The 16578-nt window shown below is 46.5% G+C and overlaps 1 protein-coding gene and 2 long non-coding RNA genes across 12 annotated transcripts in view; 2 read left to right on the forward strand and 1 right to left on the reverse strand.

The window, feature by feature from the left end:
• The window catches only part of F11R (F11 receptor), a 22224-nt gene extending 12506 nt beyond the window's left edge, over positions 1-9718 (forward strand). The window contains 9 exon segments of one of the 10 annotated variants that reach the window (NM_001266463.2): positions 4578-4646; positions 4817-4924; positions 5167-5313; positions 5595-5797; positions 5966-6068; positions 6190-6297; positions 6535-6547; positions 6853-6901; positions 7038-7910. In NM_001266463.2, the coding sequence (NP_001253392.1) occupies positions 4578-4646; positions 4817-4924; positions 5167-5313; positions 5595-5797; positions 5966-6068; positions 6190-6297; positions 6535-6547; positions 6853-6901; positions 7038-7073 (836 nt within the window). In that variant the 3' untranslated portion in view covers positions 7074-7910. 10 annotated transcript variants of the gene reach the window in all.
• On the reverse strand, positions 9479-15638 carry LOC144330055 (uncharacterized). The gene is made up of 2 exons (XR_013395911.1): positions 15563-15638; positions 9479-10843 (listed from the first exon to the last, which is right to left on the reverse strand). It is a non-coding gene; the product is annotated as an uncharacterized LOC144330055 (long non-coding RNA).
• Positions 14392-15637, forward strand: LOC144330073 (uncharacterized). Its single transcript, XR_013395935.1, has 2 exons — positions 14392-14895; positions 15537-15637. It is a non-coding gene; the product is annotated as an uncharacterized LOC144330073 (long non-coding RNA).
• Positions 15639-16578: the final 940 nt, after the last annotated feature.

Here is a 16578-nt window from a genome sequence, read left to right on the forward strand (position 1 = left end):
AATTGGCACAGTTAGGCCACAGGCAGACATAGTTAATCCTGCAACAGAGGTGGGTGGGAGGACACTAAGGCGGAGGTTCATGTATTCGAAACAAAAGAACAGAAGCCCAGACCAGGTGATGGCAGTGAGGATTAATGAAGAAAAGGTTAATGTGCCTGTAGCCCAATGTGTTTGTGTATATATGTGGTGTGAATGTGATGATCTGAGAGGACTCAACAAAGAACTTTAGCTAAACCCAGAAGTGGTGGAGGAACAACCATAAAATTCATATGTTGTGATTTGTGTGTATATGTGTGTTGATTTCAAAGGCTAGTTTTTAGTCTAATTAGATGCTGCTAATAACCCAACCCATAGGTTGGGTTCTTGGGAAGCTGACTCTGAGATGTCAATAATCATACAAGACATTTATTAGGGGGTGCACTTGGGATCCATGCCCATGGAAAGGAGGGGAAGGAAGCAAGATTGGACAGAGGGAGAGGCCAAGTTTGCGTTGTAGTCCCGGTGAGACCTCAGCCTATCCCACAGACAGCTTTGGAACAGAAGTGCCCCTACCCCTTTTTTTTTTTTTTTTTTCTGAGACCAAGTCTTGCTGTGTTACCCAGGCTGGAGTGCAGCGGTGCGATCTTGGCTCACGGCAACCTCTGCCTCCCAGGTTCAAGCGATTCTCCTGCCTCAGCCTCCTGAGTAGTTGGGATTACAGGTGCCTGCCACCATGCCCTGCTAATTTTTGTATTTTTAGTAGAGATGGGGTTTCGCCGTGTTGGCCAGACTGGTCTCAAACTCCTGACCTTATGACCTGCTCGCCTCAGCCTCTGAAACTGCTGGGATTACAGGCTGTTAAGCTGCCACACCCAGCCAAATAGCATTCTTAATGAGAGATGAGTAAGAGACTTCCACAGGCGTGGTGGCTCACGCCTGTAATCCTAGCACTTTGGGAGGCCAAGGCAGGAGAATTGCTTGAGTTCAGGAATTTGAGACCAGCCTGGGTAACATAGTGGGACCTGGTCTCTACAAAAAAATTGTAAAAGTTAGCTGGGCAGGTGGGGTGTGGTGGCTCAGGCCTATAATCACAGTACTTTGGGAGGCCAAGGCAGGTGGATCACTTGAGGTCAGGAGTTCGAGACCAGCCTGGCCAACATGGTGAAACCTTGTTCCTACTAAAAATACAAAAAATTAGCCAGGCATGGTGGCACGTGCCACCTGGCCACCATGTTGGCCAGGCTGGTCTCAAACTCTTGACCTCAAGTGATCTGCCCTCTTTGGCCTCCCAAAGTGCTGGGGTTACAGATGTGACCTACCGTGTCCAGCCTATACCCTTCTTTTTTGAAAACCATGCTATATGGCCAGGCGTGATGGTTCACATCTGTAATCCTAGCACTTTGGGAGGCCAAGGCAGGAGAACTGCTTGAGGCCAGGATTTCTAGACCAACCTGGGCAATGTAGCAAAACCCTAGCTCTTAAAAAAAAAAAATCCAGCCTGGCCAACATGGTGAAACCCTGTCTCTACTAAAAATACAAAAAATTGCCAGGCCCGGTGGCTCATGCTTGTAATCGTGTTAGCCAGGCTGGTCTCGATCTCCAGCATTTTGCGAGGCCAAGGCGGGTGGATCACCAGAGGTCAGGAGTTCGAGACCAGCCTGACCAACATGGAGAAACCCCGTCTCTACTAAAAATACAAAATTAGCCGGGCATGGTGGCGCATGCCTGTAATCCTAGCTGCTAGGGAGGTAGAGGCAGGAGAATCTCCTGAACCTGGGAGGTGGAGGCTGTGTTGAGTCCAGATCGCGCCATTGTACTCTGGTCTGGGCAACGAGAGCGAAACTCCATCTTAAAAAATAATAATAATACAAAAAACTAGTTAGAACTTGCTCGGTGTAGTGGTGGGCACCTGTAATCCCAGCTACTCAGGAGGCTGGGGCAGGAGAATCTCTTGAACCTGGGAGGCAGAGGTTGCAGTGAACCAAGATTGCACCACTGCATTCCAGCCAGGGCGACAGAGTGAGATTCTGTCTCAAAAAAAAAAAAAAAAAAAAAAAAAATTAGACTGGTCGCCATGGCTTACGCCTGTAATTCCAGCACTTTGGGAGGCTGCAGGGGGAGTTTGAGACCAGCCTGGCCAACATGGCGAAACCCCATCTCTACTAAAAGTACAAAAATTAGCCGGTGTGGTGGCAAGTGCCTATAATCCCAGTGTTTGAGAAGCTGAGGAGAATCACAAACCTGGGAGGCAGAGGCTGCAGTGAGCTGAGATAGCGCCATTGCACTCCAGCCTGGGCAACAGGAGTGAAACTCCGTCTTAGAAAAAAAAAAAAGTATAATAAGAGAAAAAAAAGGATATAGGAGTAACCTATATCTTGAGTCTCTTATCTATAAAGTGGGAGAGAGAATACTTATCTGGACTAATTCATAGTGTTATTTTTTTAAAAAATAAAGTTGTTTTATTTATTTATTTATTTATTTATTTATTTATTTATTTGAGACAGAGTCTGGCTCTGTCGCCCAGGCTGGAGTGCAGTGGTGTGATCTCGACTCACTGCAAGCTCTGCCTCCTGGGTTCACACCATTCTCTTGCCTCAGCCTCCTGAGTAGCTGGAACCACAGGTGCCCACCACCACGCTCGGCTAATTTTTTGTATTTTTTTTGGTAGAGATGGGGTTTCACCGTGTTAGCCAGGATGGTCTCGATCTCCTGACCTCGTGATCCACCTGCCTCGGGCTCCCAAAGTGCTGGGATTACAGGCGTGAACCACTGCACCCGGCCCATAGTATTATTATGTCAGATTGAAATACATGTATACAGACATTGTCTAAACATCAATGCCAAAATTAAAAAGGAACCTAAAGGACTTTAGAGCACATCTGTTTCATATTTCAGAGAGGAAGGGGAATCTCAGAGGTCAAGAGACCATATTCAGTTATGTGCATAATTAAGTAAAGGAAAAATGTACTTGAATTCAACAAATGTGTTTGAATTCTACATTTATCTAAGACAGGGTCCTGACTTGAAGCTATGAATAAAAGGATATTTCATGAATTTGACTTTGAAAACGTGAATGAGAATAATTGTGTAAGTGCAGGTTTGTAGCTGCACCGTGTGGTCCCAGAATCCCTAGTCACTGCTTCTTTTTTTTTTTTTTTTTTTTTTTTTTTTTTGAGACAGAGTCTCGCTCTGTCACCCAGGCTGGAGTGCAGTGGCCGGATCTCAGCTCACTACAAGCTCTGCCTCCCAGGTTTACGCCATTCTCCTGCCTCAGCCTCCCAAATAGCTGGGACTACAGGCTCCCGCCACCTTGCCCGGCTAGTTTTTTGTATTTTTAGTAGAGACGGGGTTTCACCGTGTTAGCCAGGCTGGTCTCGATCTCCTGACCTCGTGATCCGCCTGTCTCGGCCTCCCAAAGTGCTGGGATTACAGGCTTGAGCCACCGTGCCCGGCCGTCACTGCTGCTTAATTTGACCTTTGTGGGTCCCTCCCGTGAACCCTGATGTACCTCCCCCATATTACTTAATTAGCCTCTTTGCTCCTCCCTCCCTCCACCCAGCACACACTACCTTTTCTTTGTCCGTTTGTCGAGTAGAATATTCTAGTGAGGTGATCTGAACCCACTTCTAGTGCCAGCTTCACCTTAGAACCAGTTGTGTGATTTTTTTTTTTTTTTTTTTTTTTAGATTGAGTCTCGCTGTGTTGCCCAGGCTGGAGGGCAGTGGCACGATCTCGGCTCACTGCAACCTCTGCCTCCGTGGTTCAAGCGATTCTTCTGCCTCAGCCTCCCAAGTAACGGACTACAGGCGTGCCACCACGCCCGGCTAATTTTTGTATTATTGGTAGAGACGGGGTTTCACCATATTGGCCAGGCTGGTCTCGAACTCCTGACCTCATAACCTGCCCACCTCGGCCTCCCAAAGTGCTGGGTTTACAGGCCTGAGCCACCGGGCCTGGCCCCAGCTGTATGACATTAGGCACATTTACTTCTTGTACTCTTAATTCCTCATGTAAACTCGGGATAATAATACACGTCTTGCCAATCTGTCATGCTTGTTTCCAGGATCAAATGATGCAGCGTGTCATAATGTATGCAAAAACACTTTAAAAAGCACCACATGCTCCACAAATGTCGAGTATTATTATTATCCTCATTATGGCTCTGCCCTTCCCTTCCATCCCTTGCCTCCAGCCCTGCTGGCTTCCTTCCAGGATTGTCTTGACAAGTGGCTGCAATCATTTGTTGAGAAGCTTTCTCTGAATGGTGAAATGTCATTCTGGAAGCTGCCCTTGGACTAGTAGAAATCTAATTAGATTATTGGGAGTCACAGGGAGAAAAATTAGAAGCAAAAGAAGCTGCATTTGAGAGATTTCCATTGATAAAAGAAGTATTAGCCTGCAATTGTAGCAAAAAGCACTTAAAGAAGACATTTAGGATCATGGTGACAAAGTGTGAGAGTCAGGAGGAGCATGAGTCTGGAATCCCTTCCGCTTAGGGTCTGTGAGTGGAGAAGCCCTGTCTGCTGGGTCTGTGCCTCCCTCTTCCTGGCATTTCTCTGCTCACTCCTGACAGGGCCCACCTCTTTCTTTCTCCTCAGGCTCCCTGGCATTGGGCAGTGTTACAGTGCACTCTTCTGAACCTGAAGTCAGAATTCCTGAGAATAATCGTGAGTTGGGAGGGGCTGTGGAGGGTGGCTCTCGAGGGTGTGAGGGTGAGTAGTTGCCGGCCGTCTGGGGACCTAGAGAGCACCCAGCCCAGCCTGCAGTTTAGGGCTGTTCCCCATCTCGTGTATTTGCTGCTGATTCCTCCTCCGGCTCATTTTGACCCTGTCTGCAGCTGTGAAGTTGTCCTGTGCCTACTCGGGCTTTTCTTCTCCCCGTGTGGAGTGGAAGTTTGACCAAGGAGACACCACCAAACTCGTCTGCTATAATAACAAGATCACAGGTGAGTTGCTTCTCCTCCTTCCTGATTGCCTAGGTTGTGGAGGGGTTATCATGCCTGGATTCTACGATCCAGGCTTTGTGCCCTTATCCCAGGGCATACCCTGGGGCTCAAGTCCTCATGGCCTTCCCACTCCCCTTTCTGGGGGAAGAGGAGAGCACTTGCGTACCTTGGATGCCCCCTTCATCAGCTTCCCTTAGCTCTCCAGTTCACTCTGTCCTCTCCCTTGCCTCCTCTTGTGGTAGCTTCCTATGAGGACCGAGTGACCTTCTTGCCAAGTGGTATCACCTTCAAGTCTGTGACACGGGAGGACACCGGGACATATACTTGTATGGTCTCTGAGGAAGGCGGCAACAACTATGGGGAGGTCAAGGTCAAGCTCATCGTGCTTGGTATGTGCCACATATCTTCTGGGTGGGCCTGGAGTTAGTTACTTCCCATAGCAGGCTCTGCTGAGCTTTGGAGCTCTTTGATGGTGAGAATGCCCACAGGTGGGGCTATTCAGAGTCCTGGAGCTGCCAGAGAGGGGATAAGCCCTGGTTAGGTGGCAACCAGGGGCATGGTGAGGGTGGGAGGCTTGAGCTGAGTAGATGGGGGTACCATTCTAGTTGGTTACTTAGACTCAAGCAGCCCCCACCCTGTACTCAGCACCTTCTGTCTTTCTCTTCCACAGTGCCTCCATCCAAGCCTACAGTTAGCATCCCCTCCTCTGCCACCATTGGGAACCGGGCAGTGCTGACATGCTCAGAAAAAGATGGTTCCCCACCTTCTGAATACACCTGGTTCAAAGATGGGATTGTGATGCCTACGAATCCCAAGAGTACCCGTGCCTTCAGCAACTCTTCCTATGTCCTGAATCCCACAACAGGAGAGCTGGTATGGATGGGGTGGTGGTGAAAGATGTGTGGGGCATGCAGTTATAGAACCCCAAAAAGTGGGAGGAAGAACAGGCAGCAGGGTGAACTTGGGTTTGGCGTCAGGAGACATTAAAAAATGGCTATTTTGCTTCTTCAAGCAGGAAGCCAATTTGTTTTCCTCCCTCAGGTCTTTGATCCCCTGTCAGCCTCTGATACTGGAGAATATAGCTGTGAGGCACGGAATGGGTATGGGACACCCATGACATCAAATGCTGTGCGCATGGAAGCTGGTGAGAGTTAGGGCTTGAGCCCAGACCTGGGGTGGGGATCGGCGTCTGCTTTTCATCCTGCCATCCTGTTGGTACCGTGAGTGAGTATCCTGGTGCTTGACTTCTCATTTGTGTCTCACAGTGGAGCGGAATGTGGGGGTCATCGTGGCAGCTGTCCTTGTAACCCTGATTCTCCTGGGAATCTTGATTTTTGGCATCTGGTTTGCCTATAGCCGAGGCCACTTTGACAGTAAGTATCTGCCCCCAGAGGCTCTCCTTTGTACTGCCCCCATCCCAGGGCCTGGCATGGGTGTCATCTGAGTACTGACCCTGATACTGTGCTCATGTGTGTGGGTGTTGTCCCCTGGGGAACACTGATCACCCATCGAACACACACCTTGGGAAGATGAGGCCTGCCCCTCCATCTTCCCAAGCCATGCTGTCTTCTGTCCTGCTGTCACTCATGATCCCATTTCTTCTCTTTCAGGAACAAAGAAAGGGTGAGTGAGGTGCTGTCCTGGGGTTCTCCAAGTTTGAGAGCAGGGATGCATGCCGTTTGAAGCTGAAGTGGGCCCGGGGGAATGGGTTGAAGGCAGAAGCAACCAGTTTGGAGGGAAGGCATCTGGATATCCAGCCCTTTCTCTGTGCCCTTGGCCCTGGGCCTGTCCTGTTTCCCCCCACCCATGCCTTTCTGCTGCGCACTCTGTGCTTCTGTAGCATTCTCGGTTCTGGCCTTTAAAGTTGGCAAGGAGAGGTAATAAGGACCTAGGTGGCTGAGTGTCTCTGTCTTCTGGCTTGTTCACAGGACTTCGAGTAAGAAGGTGATTTACAGCCAGCCTAGTGCTCGAAGTGAAGTGAGTATGCCTGCCCTGGGCAGGGGTGGGCTACCTGGGGCTGGAGTGAGGAGATTTCTAGCCCATGTTTATGTGTTTTGGGGATTATCAGCTAAAGAAGACTATTGAGAGTTGACCGGATGTTTTATTTCTGCAGGGGGAATTCAAACAGACCTCGTCATTCCTGGTGTGAGCCTGGTCGGGCTCACCGCCTGTCATCTGCACTTGCCTCACTCAGGTGCTACCGGACTCTGGCCCCTGATGTCTGTAGTTTCACAGGATGCCTTATTTGTCTTCTACACCCCACACGGCCCCCTACTTCTTAGGATGTGTTTTTAATAATGTCAACTATGTGCCCCTTCCTCCTTCATTCTCTCCCTTCCTTTCCTACCACTGCTGAGTGGCCTGGAACTTGTTTAAAGTGTTTATTCCCCATTTCTATGAGGGATCAGGCAGGAATCCTGGGTATGCCATTGACTTCCCTTCTAAACAGACAGCAAAAATGGTGGGGCTCCCAGGAATCTGCACTCAACTGCCCACCTGGCCGGCAGGGATCTTTAAATAGGGATCTTGAGCTTGGTTCTGGGCTCTTTCCTTGTGTACCGAGGACTGGGGCCAGCTGTTCTAGAGTAGGGATTAGAGGCTAGAGCAGCTGAAATGGTTGTTTGGTGATGACACTGGGGTCCTTCCATCTCTGGGGCCCACTCTGTTCTGTCTTCCCATGGGAAGTCCCTCTGCCCTGTCCTCCTCTTGAATACAAGCCGCCTGACATTGACTGTGTCTGTGGAAAATGGGAGCTCTTGTTGTGGAGAGCATAGTAAATTTTCAGAGAACGTGAAGTGAAAAATATTTAAAACCACTGCTCTAAAGAAAAGAAAACTGGAGGCTGGGCGTGGTGGCTCACGCCTATAATCCCAGAGGCCGAGGCAGGTGGATCATCTGGGGTCAGGAGTTCAAAATCAGTCTGACCAACATGGAGAAACCCTACTAAAAATACAAAATGAGCCAGGCATGGTGGTACATGCCTGTAATCCCAGCTGCTCGGGAGCCTGGTAACAAAAGCGAAACTCTATCTCAAAAAAAAAAAAAAGGGAAAGAGAATAGAAAAGAAAGCTGGAGCTGGTGGCTCAGGCCATCACCTTTCCCTTGGCTGGAACTATTGGACAGACCCTTTTGAGATGTGCTCGTGGTGCTATGGAGATGTGTGTAGTGGTCTTAGCTCTTTGTTGAGCCTGTGTGTGTGTGTTGTGCGGTCTTAGCTGTATGCTGAAATTGGGCGTGTGTTGGAGGGCTTCTTAGCTCTTTGGTGAGATTGTATTTCTGTGTGTTTCTGTCAGCTGGATGTTGCTGGAAATAAAACCTTGGTTTGTCAAGGCTCTTTTTGTGGGAAGTAAGTAGGGGAAAAAGTCTTTGAGGGTTCCTGGGCTCCTTTGTACAACAGGAAAATGCCTCCAAGCCTTGCTTCCCAGCAACCTGGGGCTGGTTCCCAGTGCCTGGTCCTGCCCCTTCCGGGTTCTTATCTCAAGGCAGAGCTTCTGAATTTCAGGCCCTCATTCCAGAGCCCTCTTGTGGCCAGGCCTTCCTTTGGTGGAGGAAGGTACTCAGGGTGAAGCTGATGCTGTACTTGGGGGATCTCCTTGGCCTGTTCCACCAAGTGAGAGGAGAAAGTACTTACTCGTACCTCCTGTCCAGCCAGGTACATTAACAGACCTCCCTATGGCTGTAGGAACTACTGTCCCAGAGCTGAGGCGGGGGGATTTCTCAGGTCATTTGGAGAACAAGTGCTTTAGTAGTAGTTTAAAGTAGTAACTGCTACTATATTTAGTGGGGTGGAGTTCAGAAGAAATTTGAAGACCAGATCATGGGTGGTCTGCATGTGAATAAACGCGAATGAGCAGGACAGGCCTGGCTATCATTGCTTTCCTCCTCCCCATTTGGACCCTTTGCCCTTACATTTTTGTTTCTGCATCTACCACCATCCCACCAGTCTATTAACTTAGCAAGAGGACAAATAAAGGGCCCTCTTGGCTTGATTTTGCTTCTTTCTTTCTGTGGAGGATATACTGAGTGCCACTTTGCCCTATCCTATTTGGAAATCCCTAACAACTGAGTTTTCTATTAAGGATCCAAAAAGAAAAACAAAATGCTAATGAAGCCATCGGTTAAGGGTCACATGCCAATAAAAAATAAATTTTCCAGAAGAAATGAAATCCAACTAGACAAAGTAGAGCTTATGAAATGGTTCAGTAAGGATGAGTTTTTTTTTTTTTTTTTTTTTTTAAGACAGAGTCTCACTCTGTCACCCAGGCTGGAGTGCAGTGGTGTGATCACCCATCTTCCAGGTTCAAGCCATTCTCCTGCCTCAGTCTCCTGAGTAGCTGAGACTACAGGCGCATGCCACCATGCCTGGCTAATTTTTGTATTTTTAGTAGAGACAGGGTTTCACCATGTTGGTCCAGCTGGTCTCAAACTCCTGACCTCTTGATCTACCTGCCTCGGCCTCCCAAAGTGGTGGGATTACAGGTGTGAGCCACCGTGCATAGCCAAGGATGAGATTTTTAAAGTATGTTTCAGTTCTGTGTCATGGTTGGAAGAGACAGTAGAAGGGATATGGAAAAGGTCATGGGGAAGCAGAGGTGATTCATGGCTCTGTGAATTTGAGGTGAATGGTTCCTTGTTGTCTAGGTCACTTGTGAAGAATATGAGTCAGTTATTACCAGCCTTGGAATTTACTTCTATAGCTTACAACAGACCTTTTGAACTGGAAAACACCTTGTCTGCATTCACTTTAAAATGTCAAAACTAATTTTTGTAATAAATGTTTATTTTTCACATTGAGTTTGTTTAAATCCTGAAGTTCTTCCTTAAGAGAATTGGGACTCCTAGAGTGATTGGACATTCGAAATATTCCTGATAGTCTTGTTAATGAAGAGATTAGGATATCTTTCCATTACCTTGATAATTACATTTTAATTTAGCTTTTTTCATTGGCCTGTGTTTGAATGCAAATAACCCCAAAATGGACATTTCCTATGTTAAAGTGACATTTAGGGGATAGAAAATGAGAGCAGTTCCATGGATTTTGGTGTTTCCCCTGAGACATGAACTCAGCATACTCTGGGATAAAATGATTGAGTGTTAAGGATGTGTTTGTTGTTCCTGTCGTTTTTTAATTTTCTTCAGAGTATACAACATGGTTTGATATGCATATACATTTGTGTAATGATTGCCATGGTCAATTAACACATACATCACCTCCCATGATTTTTTTTGTTTGTTTGTTTTGTTTTTGTTTTTTGTTTTTGTGACGGAGTCTTGCTCTGTTGCCAGGCTGGAGTGCAATGGTGCGACCTTGGCTCACTGCAACTTCCACCTCCTGCGTTCAAGCAGTTCTCTTGCCTCAGCCTCCTGAGTAGCTGGGAGTACAGGCATGCGCCACCATGCCCAGCTAGTTTTTGTATTTTCAGTAGAGACGGGGTTTCACTGTGTTGGCCAGGATGATCTCGATCTCTTGACCTCGTGATCCGCCCGCCTCGGCCTCCCAAAGTGCTGGGATTACAGGCATGAGTCACCGCACCCAGCCACATCACCTCCCATGTTCTATCTTACATATTCAGAACTTGTTCATCTTGTAACTGAAAGCGTGTACCCTTTGACCAACATTGTTTTTCCTGTCTTAACAGGATCTACAGTTCAAGGACAGGGATAGGGGAGGGGATAGTGGAGGAAAATGGAGTTAGTCTGTTTCTAAATGAGGGGACAGTATGTTTCTTGGTACATGAAGACAGCTTAATAAAGTAGACAAATGAAGAAAAACAATTTACATTAAAAAATATCCAATTCTTTAGCTTTTCCAGCTTATTACCCCTTTTCTGGTACTAGCTATGGAAATCTGATATGAAATGGAACATTTTTTCTTTTCTTTTTTCTTTTTTTTTTCTTTTTTTAGACTGAATCTTAACTCTGTCACCCAGGCTGGAGTGCAGTGGCACGATCTCAGCTCACTGCAGCCTCGCGCTCTGAGTTCAAGCGATTCTCCTGCCTCAGCCTCCCGAGCAGCTGGGATTACAGGCACCTGCCACCACGCCCGGATAATTTTTTTTTGTAGTTTTAGTGGAGATGGGGTTTCACCATGTTGGCCAGACTGGTTTTGAACTCCTGATCTTGTGATCCACCCACCTCAGCCTTCCAAAGTGCTGGGATTACAGGCATGAGCCATCGTGCCCAGCTCATTTTTTCTTACTACTATCATCCGTTAACTTATTTACTAGGTATTATTACTATCTCTGTTTCTCAGATGGGAAGAGAGGCAGAGAAATGCTAAGGAATTTGCCTAAGTTCACACAACCAGTCCTAGGCAAATGGTAGGTCTGGGATTAAGATCCTGGGGAGGGGAGGTTGGGTAACCTATATCCTGCTCAGTGACCCAGAATGGAAAATAATGCAGGAGGAGGAGCTGGAAACAGAAGTTAACATTTTTTGTAGAGGTGGGTATGTGGGTTTGAGGAGAGAGAACATTAAAAGTAATGCTGGGGCCGGATGCGGTGGCTCATACCTATAAACCCAGCACTTTGGGAGTCTGAGGCAGGCAGATCACTTGAGGTGAGGAGTTCAAGACCAGCCTGGCCAACATGGCGAAACCCTATTTTTATGAAAAATATAAAAATTGCCAGGCGTGGTGGCTCACACTTGTAATCCCAGCACTTTGGGGGAGGCCAAGGGGGCGGATCACTTGAGGTTGGGAGTTCAAGACCAGCCTGATCAACATGGAGAAACCTTGTCTCTACTAAACATACAATAATTAGCTGGGGGTGGTAGTGCATGCCTATAATCCCAGCGACTCCGGAGGCTGAGGCGGGAGAATCGCTTGAACCCGGGAGGCAGAGGTTGCCGTGAGCCAAGATCGTCCCATTGCACTCCAGCCTGGGCAACAAGAGCGAAACTCTGTCTCAAAAAACAACAAAACCAAAAATTAGCTGGGTGGGGTGGTAGTGTGTGCCTGTAATTGCAGCTACGCGAGCGGCTGAGGCACGAGAATTGCTTGAACCTGGGAGGAAGGCATCACAGTGAGCCGAGATGGTGCCACTGCACTCTAGCCTGGGTGACAGTGAGACTCAGTCTCAAAAAAAAAAAAAAAAAAAAAGTGATGTTTGGCCTGGGGTTTCCTCTGAAGTGTGACAAATCTCACTTGAGTCTGCTATCCCAACAGACAGACTCTGGACAGAGTGAGGCATATTAAGTATGAGGCTTTTGATGAAATGGAGGGCCTATAGTGCAACCTTCTGGAGTAAAGGATAAAACTTAATGCAGTTTTTCCAGTGACCGGGATGAAAAACAGAAGGCATGCATATCATATTTGTGGATGGCAAGGAGTTAGTAGGAATTGCAACATCATCAGTGTGCAGAATGAGGATTCAAATAATCAGGAATGGTAAACTCCAGTTTATTAAATTTTATTGAATTGAAATTCAATAGTAATAAGTCAGATTCTGCCTTTGGGTTCAAAAAGTCAACTCTTCATAGAAAAGTAGGGAAGACGTAGAATTTTTAGAACTAGGGGTCACTCTGCTGACGGCACCCTACCCCTGCATCAAGTTCTGTCTTAAGTGCCAAACTTTAAGGGCATTATCAACAAATGAATATATTCAGAGGAGTGATCTGGAGGGTGAAGGGACCTAAAATTTTGTCATGTAGAAACTTCTGAAAGAATCAGCATTAAGCCCAGAGAATAAAGACTCAGGCAAAACAAAATTATAGTCTAGATATACTGTATTAATGGACTGAAGGGAGAAAATTAGGACCAGTGGATGGGTACTGCTTGTATTAATTCAGAATGTAGTGCCCCTCAGAGATTTAAGGAGGGGGTGTTGTGTACTGGAAAAAATGCTAGTTTCCAAGTCAGACAGACCTTGTTTAATTCCAGACTCTTGGCAAAGTTTTATGTCAGCCTTAGTTTTCTCACTTAAAAAATTGTGGTAATATGTATTCTGCAAAGTTTGGAAACGTAATGTAGCAAGGTCTGTAAATAACTTTGCAGCACCTCAGCTAAGAGCTGTCTATGGTTAATTTTAAATTGGGTATTCTAGGTCAGGGTTGGCTTTCTTTTCTTTTCTTTCCTTTTTTTTTTCTTTTCTTCTTTCGACAGAGTCTCACTCTGTTGCCTAGGCTAGAGGGCAGTGGCGCGATCTCGGTTCACTGCAAGCTCCGCCTCCCAGGTTCACGCCATTCTCCTGCCTCAGCTTTCCAAGTAGCTGGGACTACAGGAGCACACCACCACGCCCGGCTAATTTTTTGTATTTTTAGTAGAGACGGGGTTTCACCGTGTTAGCCAGGATGGTCTCGATCTCGTGATCTCGTGATCCGCCTGCCTTGGCCTCCTGAAATGCTGGGATTACAGGTGTGAGCCACCGCGCCCGGCCAGAGAATAAATTTTTTAGGTTCTGCAGGTCTCTATACAATGATACCACTCCAGTTGTATTGGGAAAGCACCCACAGACAATGAATGATCATGGCTGTGTTCCAATGAAACTTCTTTTATGGACACTAAAATGTGAATTTTATATAATTTTCATGTGTCATGAAATAATTATCGAATCTTTTTCAAGCATTTAAAAATGTAAAAACAGCTGGGCGCAGTGGCTCACGCGTGTAATCCTAGCACTTTGGGAGGCCAAGGCATGTGAATCACCTGAAGTTAGGAGTTCAAGACCAGCCTGGCCAACATGGTGAAACCCTGTCTCCCTGTCTCTACTAAAAATACAAAAAATTAGCTGGGTACAGTGGCAGGTGCCTGTAATCCCAGCTACTTGGGAGGCTGAGACAGGAGAGTCACTTGAACCTGAGAGGCAGAGGTTGCGGTGAACCGAGAGTACGACACTGGGTGACAGAGTGAGACTTCGTCTCAAAAAAATAAAAAATGTAAAAATGATTTTTATATATCAGGCTGTGCAAAAACAGGTGATGGGTTGGTAATTGGCGATTAGCCATGATTGAAAATCTGTTTTTTAAAAAGTAGCTAGATTCACTTGTTTTTCAATGCAGACTTGTAAAATGCAGATTCCTTTGGTCGCGGTCTGTAACATCCCTGGGGAGAAAGGCACGCGGAAGGCAGAGTGGTTGGGAGCAGCCACAAAAGAATGAGGAATGAAGACAAAGGGGTGAATGAGAAACCAATGAGAAGTGTTGGGAGATGCCATGTAACCGGTGGGGATACCCATACCCATTTTAGAACAACTTTTTTTTTTTTTTTTTTTTTTTTTTGAGACAGGGTCTCATTCTCTCTCCCAGATTGGAGTGCAGTGGCCAGACAACCTTCACATCACAACTTTCGCCTCCCAGGCTCAAGCGATTCTCCTGCCTCAGCCTCCCAAGTAGCTGGGATTACAGACACATGCCACTACTGCCCTGCTAATTTTTGTATTTTTAGCAGAGATAGGGTTTCACCATATTGGCCAGGCTGGTCTTGAACTCCTGGCCTCAAGTGATCCACCTGCCTTGGCCTCCTAAAGTGCTGGGATTACAGGCGTGAGCCATTCAGGTCGGCCCTGAATTTTTGAAAGTTGCCACCACCAACACTTTGTTCTTGGTGTGTGGACAGTAGAGCAGGTTGAAGGGCCAAACAACTAGCAAGCAAACAAACAAACAAACAAGCCAGCCTCATTTCCTTGTTTCTGGTATGTTGAGAAAGTGTATCCTAGAGTTCAGCACCACTCCTCCTACCTTTGAGCCCAACTCATGATTTAAGATGTTGAAGTGCCCAATAAGGACCACATAGAGTGTGACACATGCTGCAACACATAGGAAAGAGATTAGAATGCAGGTTTTTTTTTCCATTTAGCGAGGAAAGAACAGGAAATTTAGTAGGTAAGTAAAAGTAAGTACAAAGGCACACCTATGAAGAAAAGGTACTTTTTCTGCAACTAGATATGATACCACTAGGTGGAGCTAGACTCTCCTGGCATGGACATTTTTTTTGTTTTTTGACACGGAGTCTCGCCCTTGTCGCCCAGGCTGGAGTGCTGTGGCGGGATCTCAGCTCACTGCAACCTCCACCTCCCGTTCAAGCAATTCTCCTGCCTCAGCCTCTGGAGTAGCTGGAATTACAGGCACCCGCCATCACACCCGGCTAATTTTTTTTTGTATTTTTAGTAGAGACTGGGCTTCACCATGTTGGCCAGGCTGGTTTTGAACTCCTGACCTCAAGTGATCCGCCCGCCTCGGCCTTCCAAAGTGCTACGATTACGGGCGTGAGCCACCGTGCCCGGCCTGACATGGAACCTCTAAACAGTGATGCTAAGTAACAGGCCTGGTTCGCTGGAGATAAGAAGGGATAAAAATAGTTAACCTTACCTATCTGATTGGCAAAAATTCAAAAGCTTGACAGTCAGTCTATCTGAGCCTGGGCAGGTTCTGGAAGCTGCTCAATTTAAAAAAAACAATGGCGCCTGGTGCGGTGGCTCACGCCTATAATCCCAGCACTTTGGGAGGCCGAGGCAGGTGGATCACGAGGTCAGGAGTTCGAGACCAGCCTGACCAACATGGTGAATCCTGTCTCTACTAAAAATACAAGAATTAGCGGGGCGTGGTGGTGCACGCCTGTAATCCCAGCTACTCAGGAGGCTGAGGCAGGAGAATTGCTTGAACCTGGGAGGTGGAGGGTGCAGTGAGCCGAGATCACGCCACTGCACTCCAGCCTGGGCGACAAGGCTGGGGAGCAAGACTCCGTGTCAAAAAAAAGAAAAAAAAAAAAAAGGAAAAGACAAGCGGCTGGGCATGGTGGCTCAGACCTGTAATCCAAGCACTTTGGAAGGCTGAGGTAGAAGAATTGCTTGGGGCCAAGAGTTTGAGACTAGCCTGGGCAACAAAGTGAGACCCTGTCTCTATGAGAAAATTTTTTTAAAAAGGCCACATTTTTTATAAGAAAGGAGGGGAAATAAGAAAGCATACTATATTTGCTTATTTTTGCAGAAACAAATACAGGAAGGAAAATAAACTAAATTGGTTATTTCAAGAAGCAGGTAAGGTCTGGATGAAATAGATACATGATGGAGTATTACTTCTCTGAGTTTACTTACCATTTTGTCTAGTTCTCACTTTTGGAACCATGTTAATGTTTTGCACATTAAAAAAAGTTGACAAGAAAAAATATGCACAACATGCTTGTCCTAAGACTTGTCAGAGACTCCTATAACTGTATAAAGAAGTTGAGGGTTGATCATGCTTGAGCTATGATATTTATTAAAATAGTACTAGAAAGACAAATAGAATGTAGCATGGCAAAGGTGCTGCACATTTTGGGAGAAGGCATTTATTTGTAGGGGCTGAAATGTGCTAGCTCGAGAATCAGACCTAAGAATTACAAGGTGGTTAACCAAAGGAAAAAGTCTCTGGAAGTAGAAAACGAAAAAGAAGGTTTGGAATAGGCTGGAAGTGAGCTTGAAGCATATCACAGAAATGTTAGAGAGCTTCAAGACAGTGCCTCAGATGAATCTATAAGGCTTTGCCCTAAAGTTATTTGTGGGCTTATAAAGCCTGTGTCAAAGCTAAACAAAGCCAGACAATAGTTTAGACAAGAAGTAAGGATAGGTATTTATTTATTTATTTATTTATTTATTTATTTATTTATTTGAGACAGAGTTTCCCTGTTGTCTCCCAGGCTGGAGGGCAATGGCTCACCGTAACCTCCGTGTCCAGGGTCC

The sequence above is a fragment of the Macaca mulatta genome, chromosome 1, assembly GCF_049350105.2.
Source record: "Macaca mulatta isolate MMU2019108-1 chromosome 1, T2T-MMU8v2.0, whole genome shotgun sequence".
Classification (NCBI taxonomy): Eukaryota; Metazoa; Chordata; class Mammalia; order Primates; family Cercopithecidae; genus Macaca; species Macaca mulatta.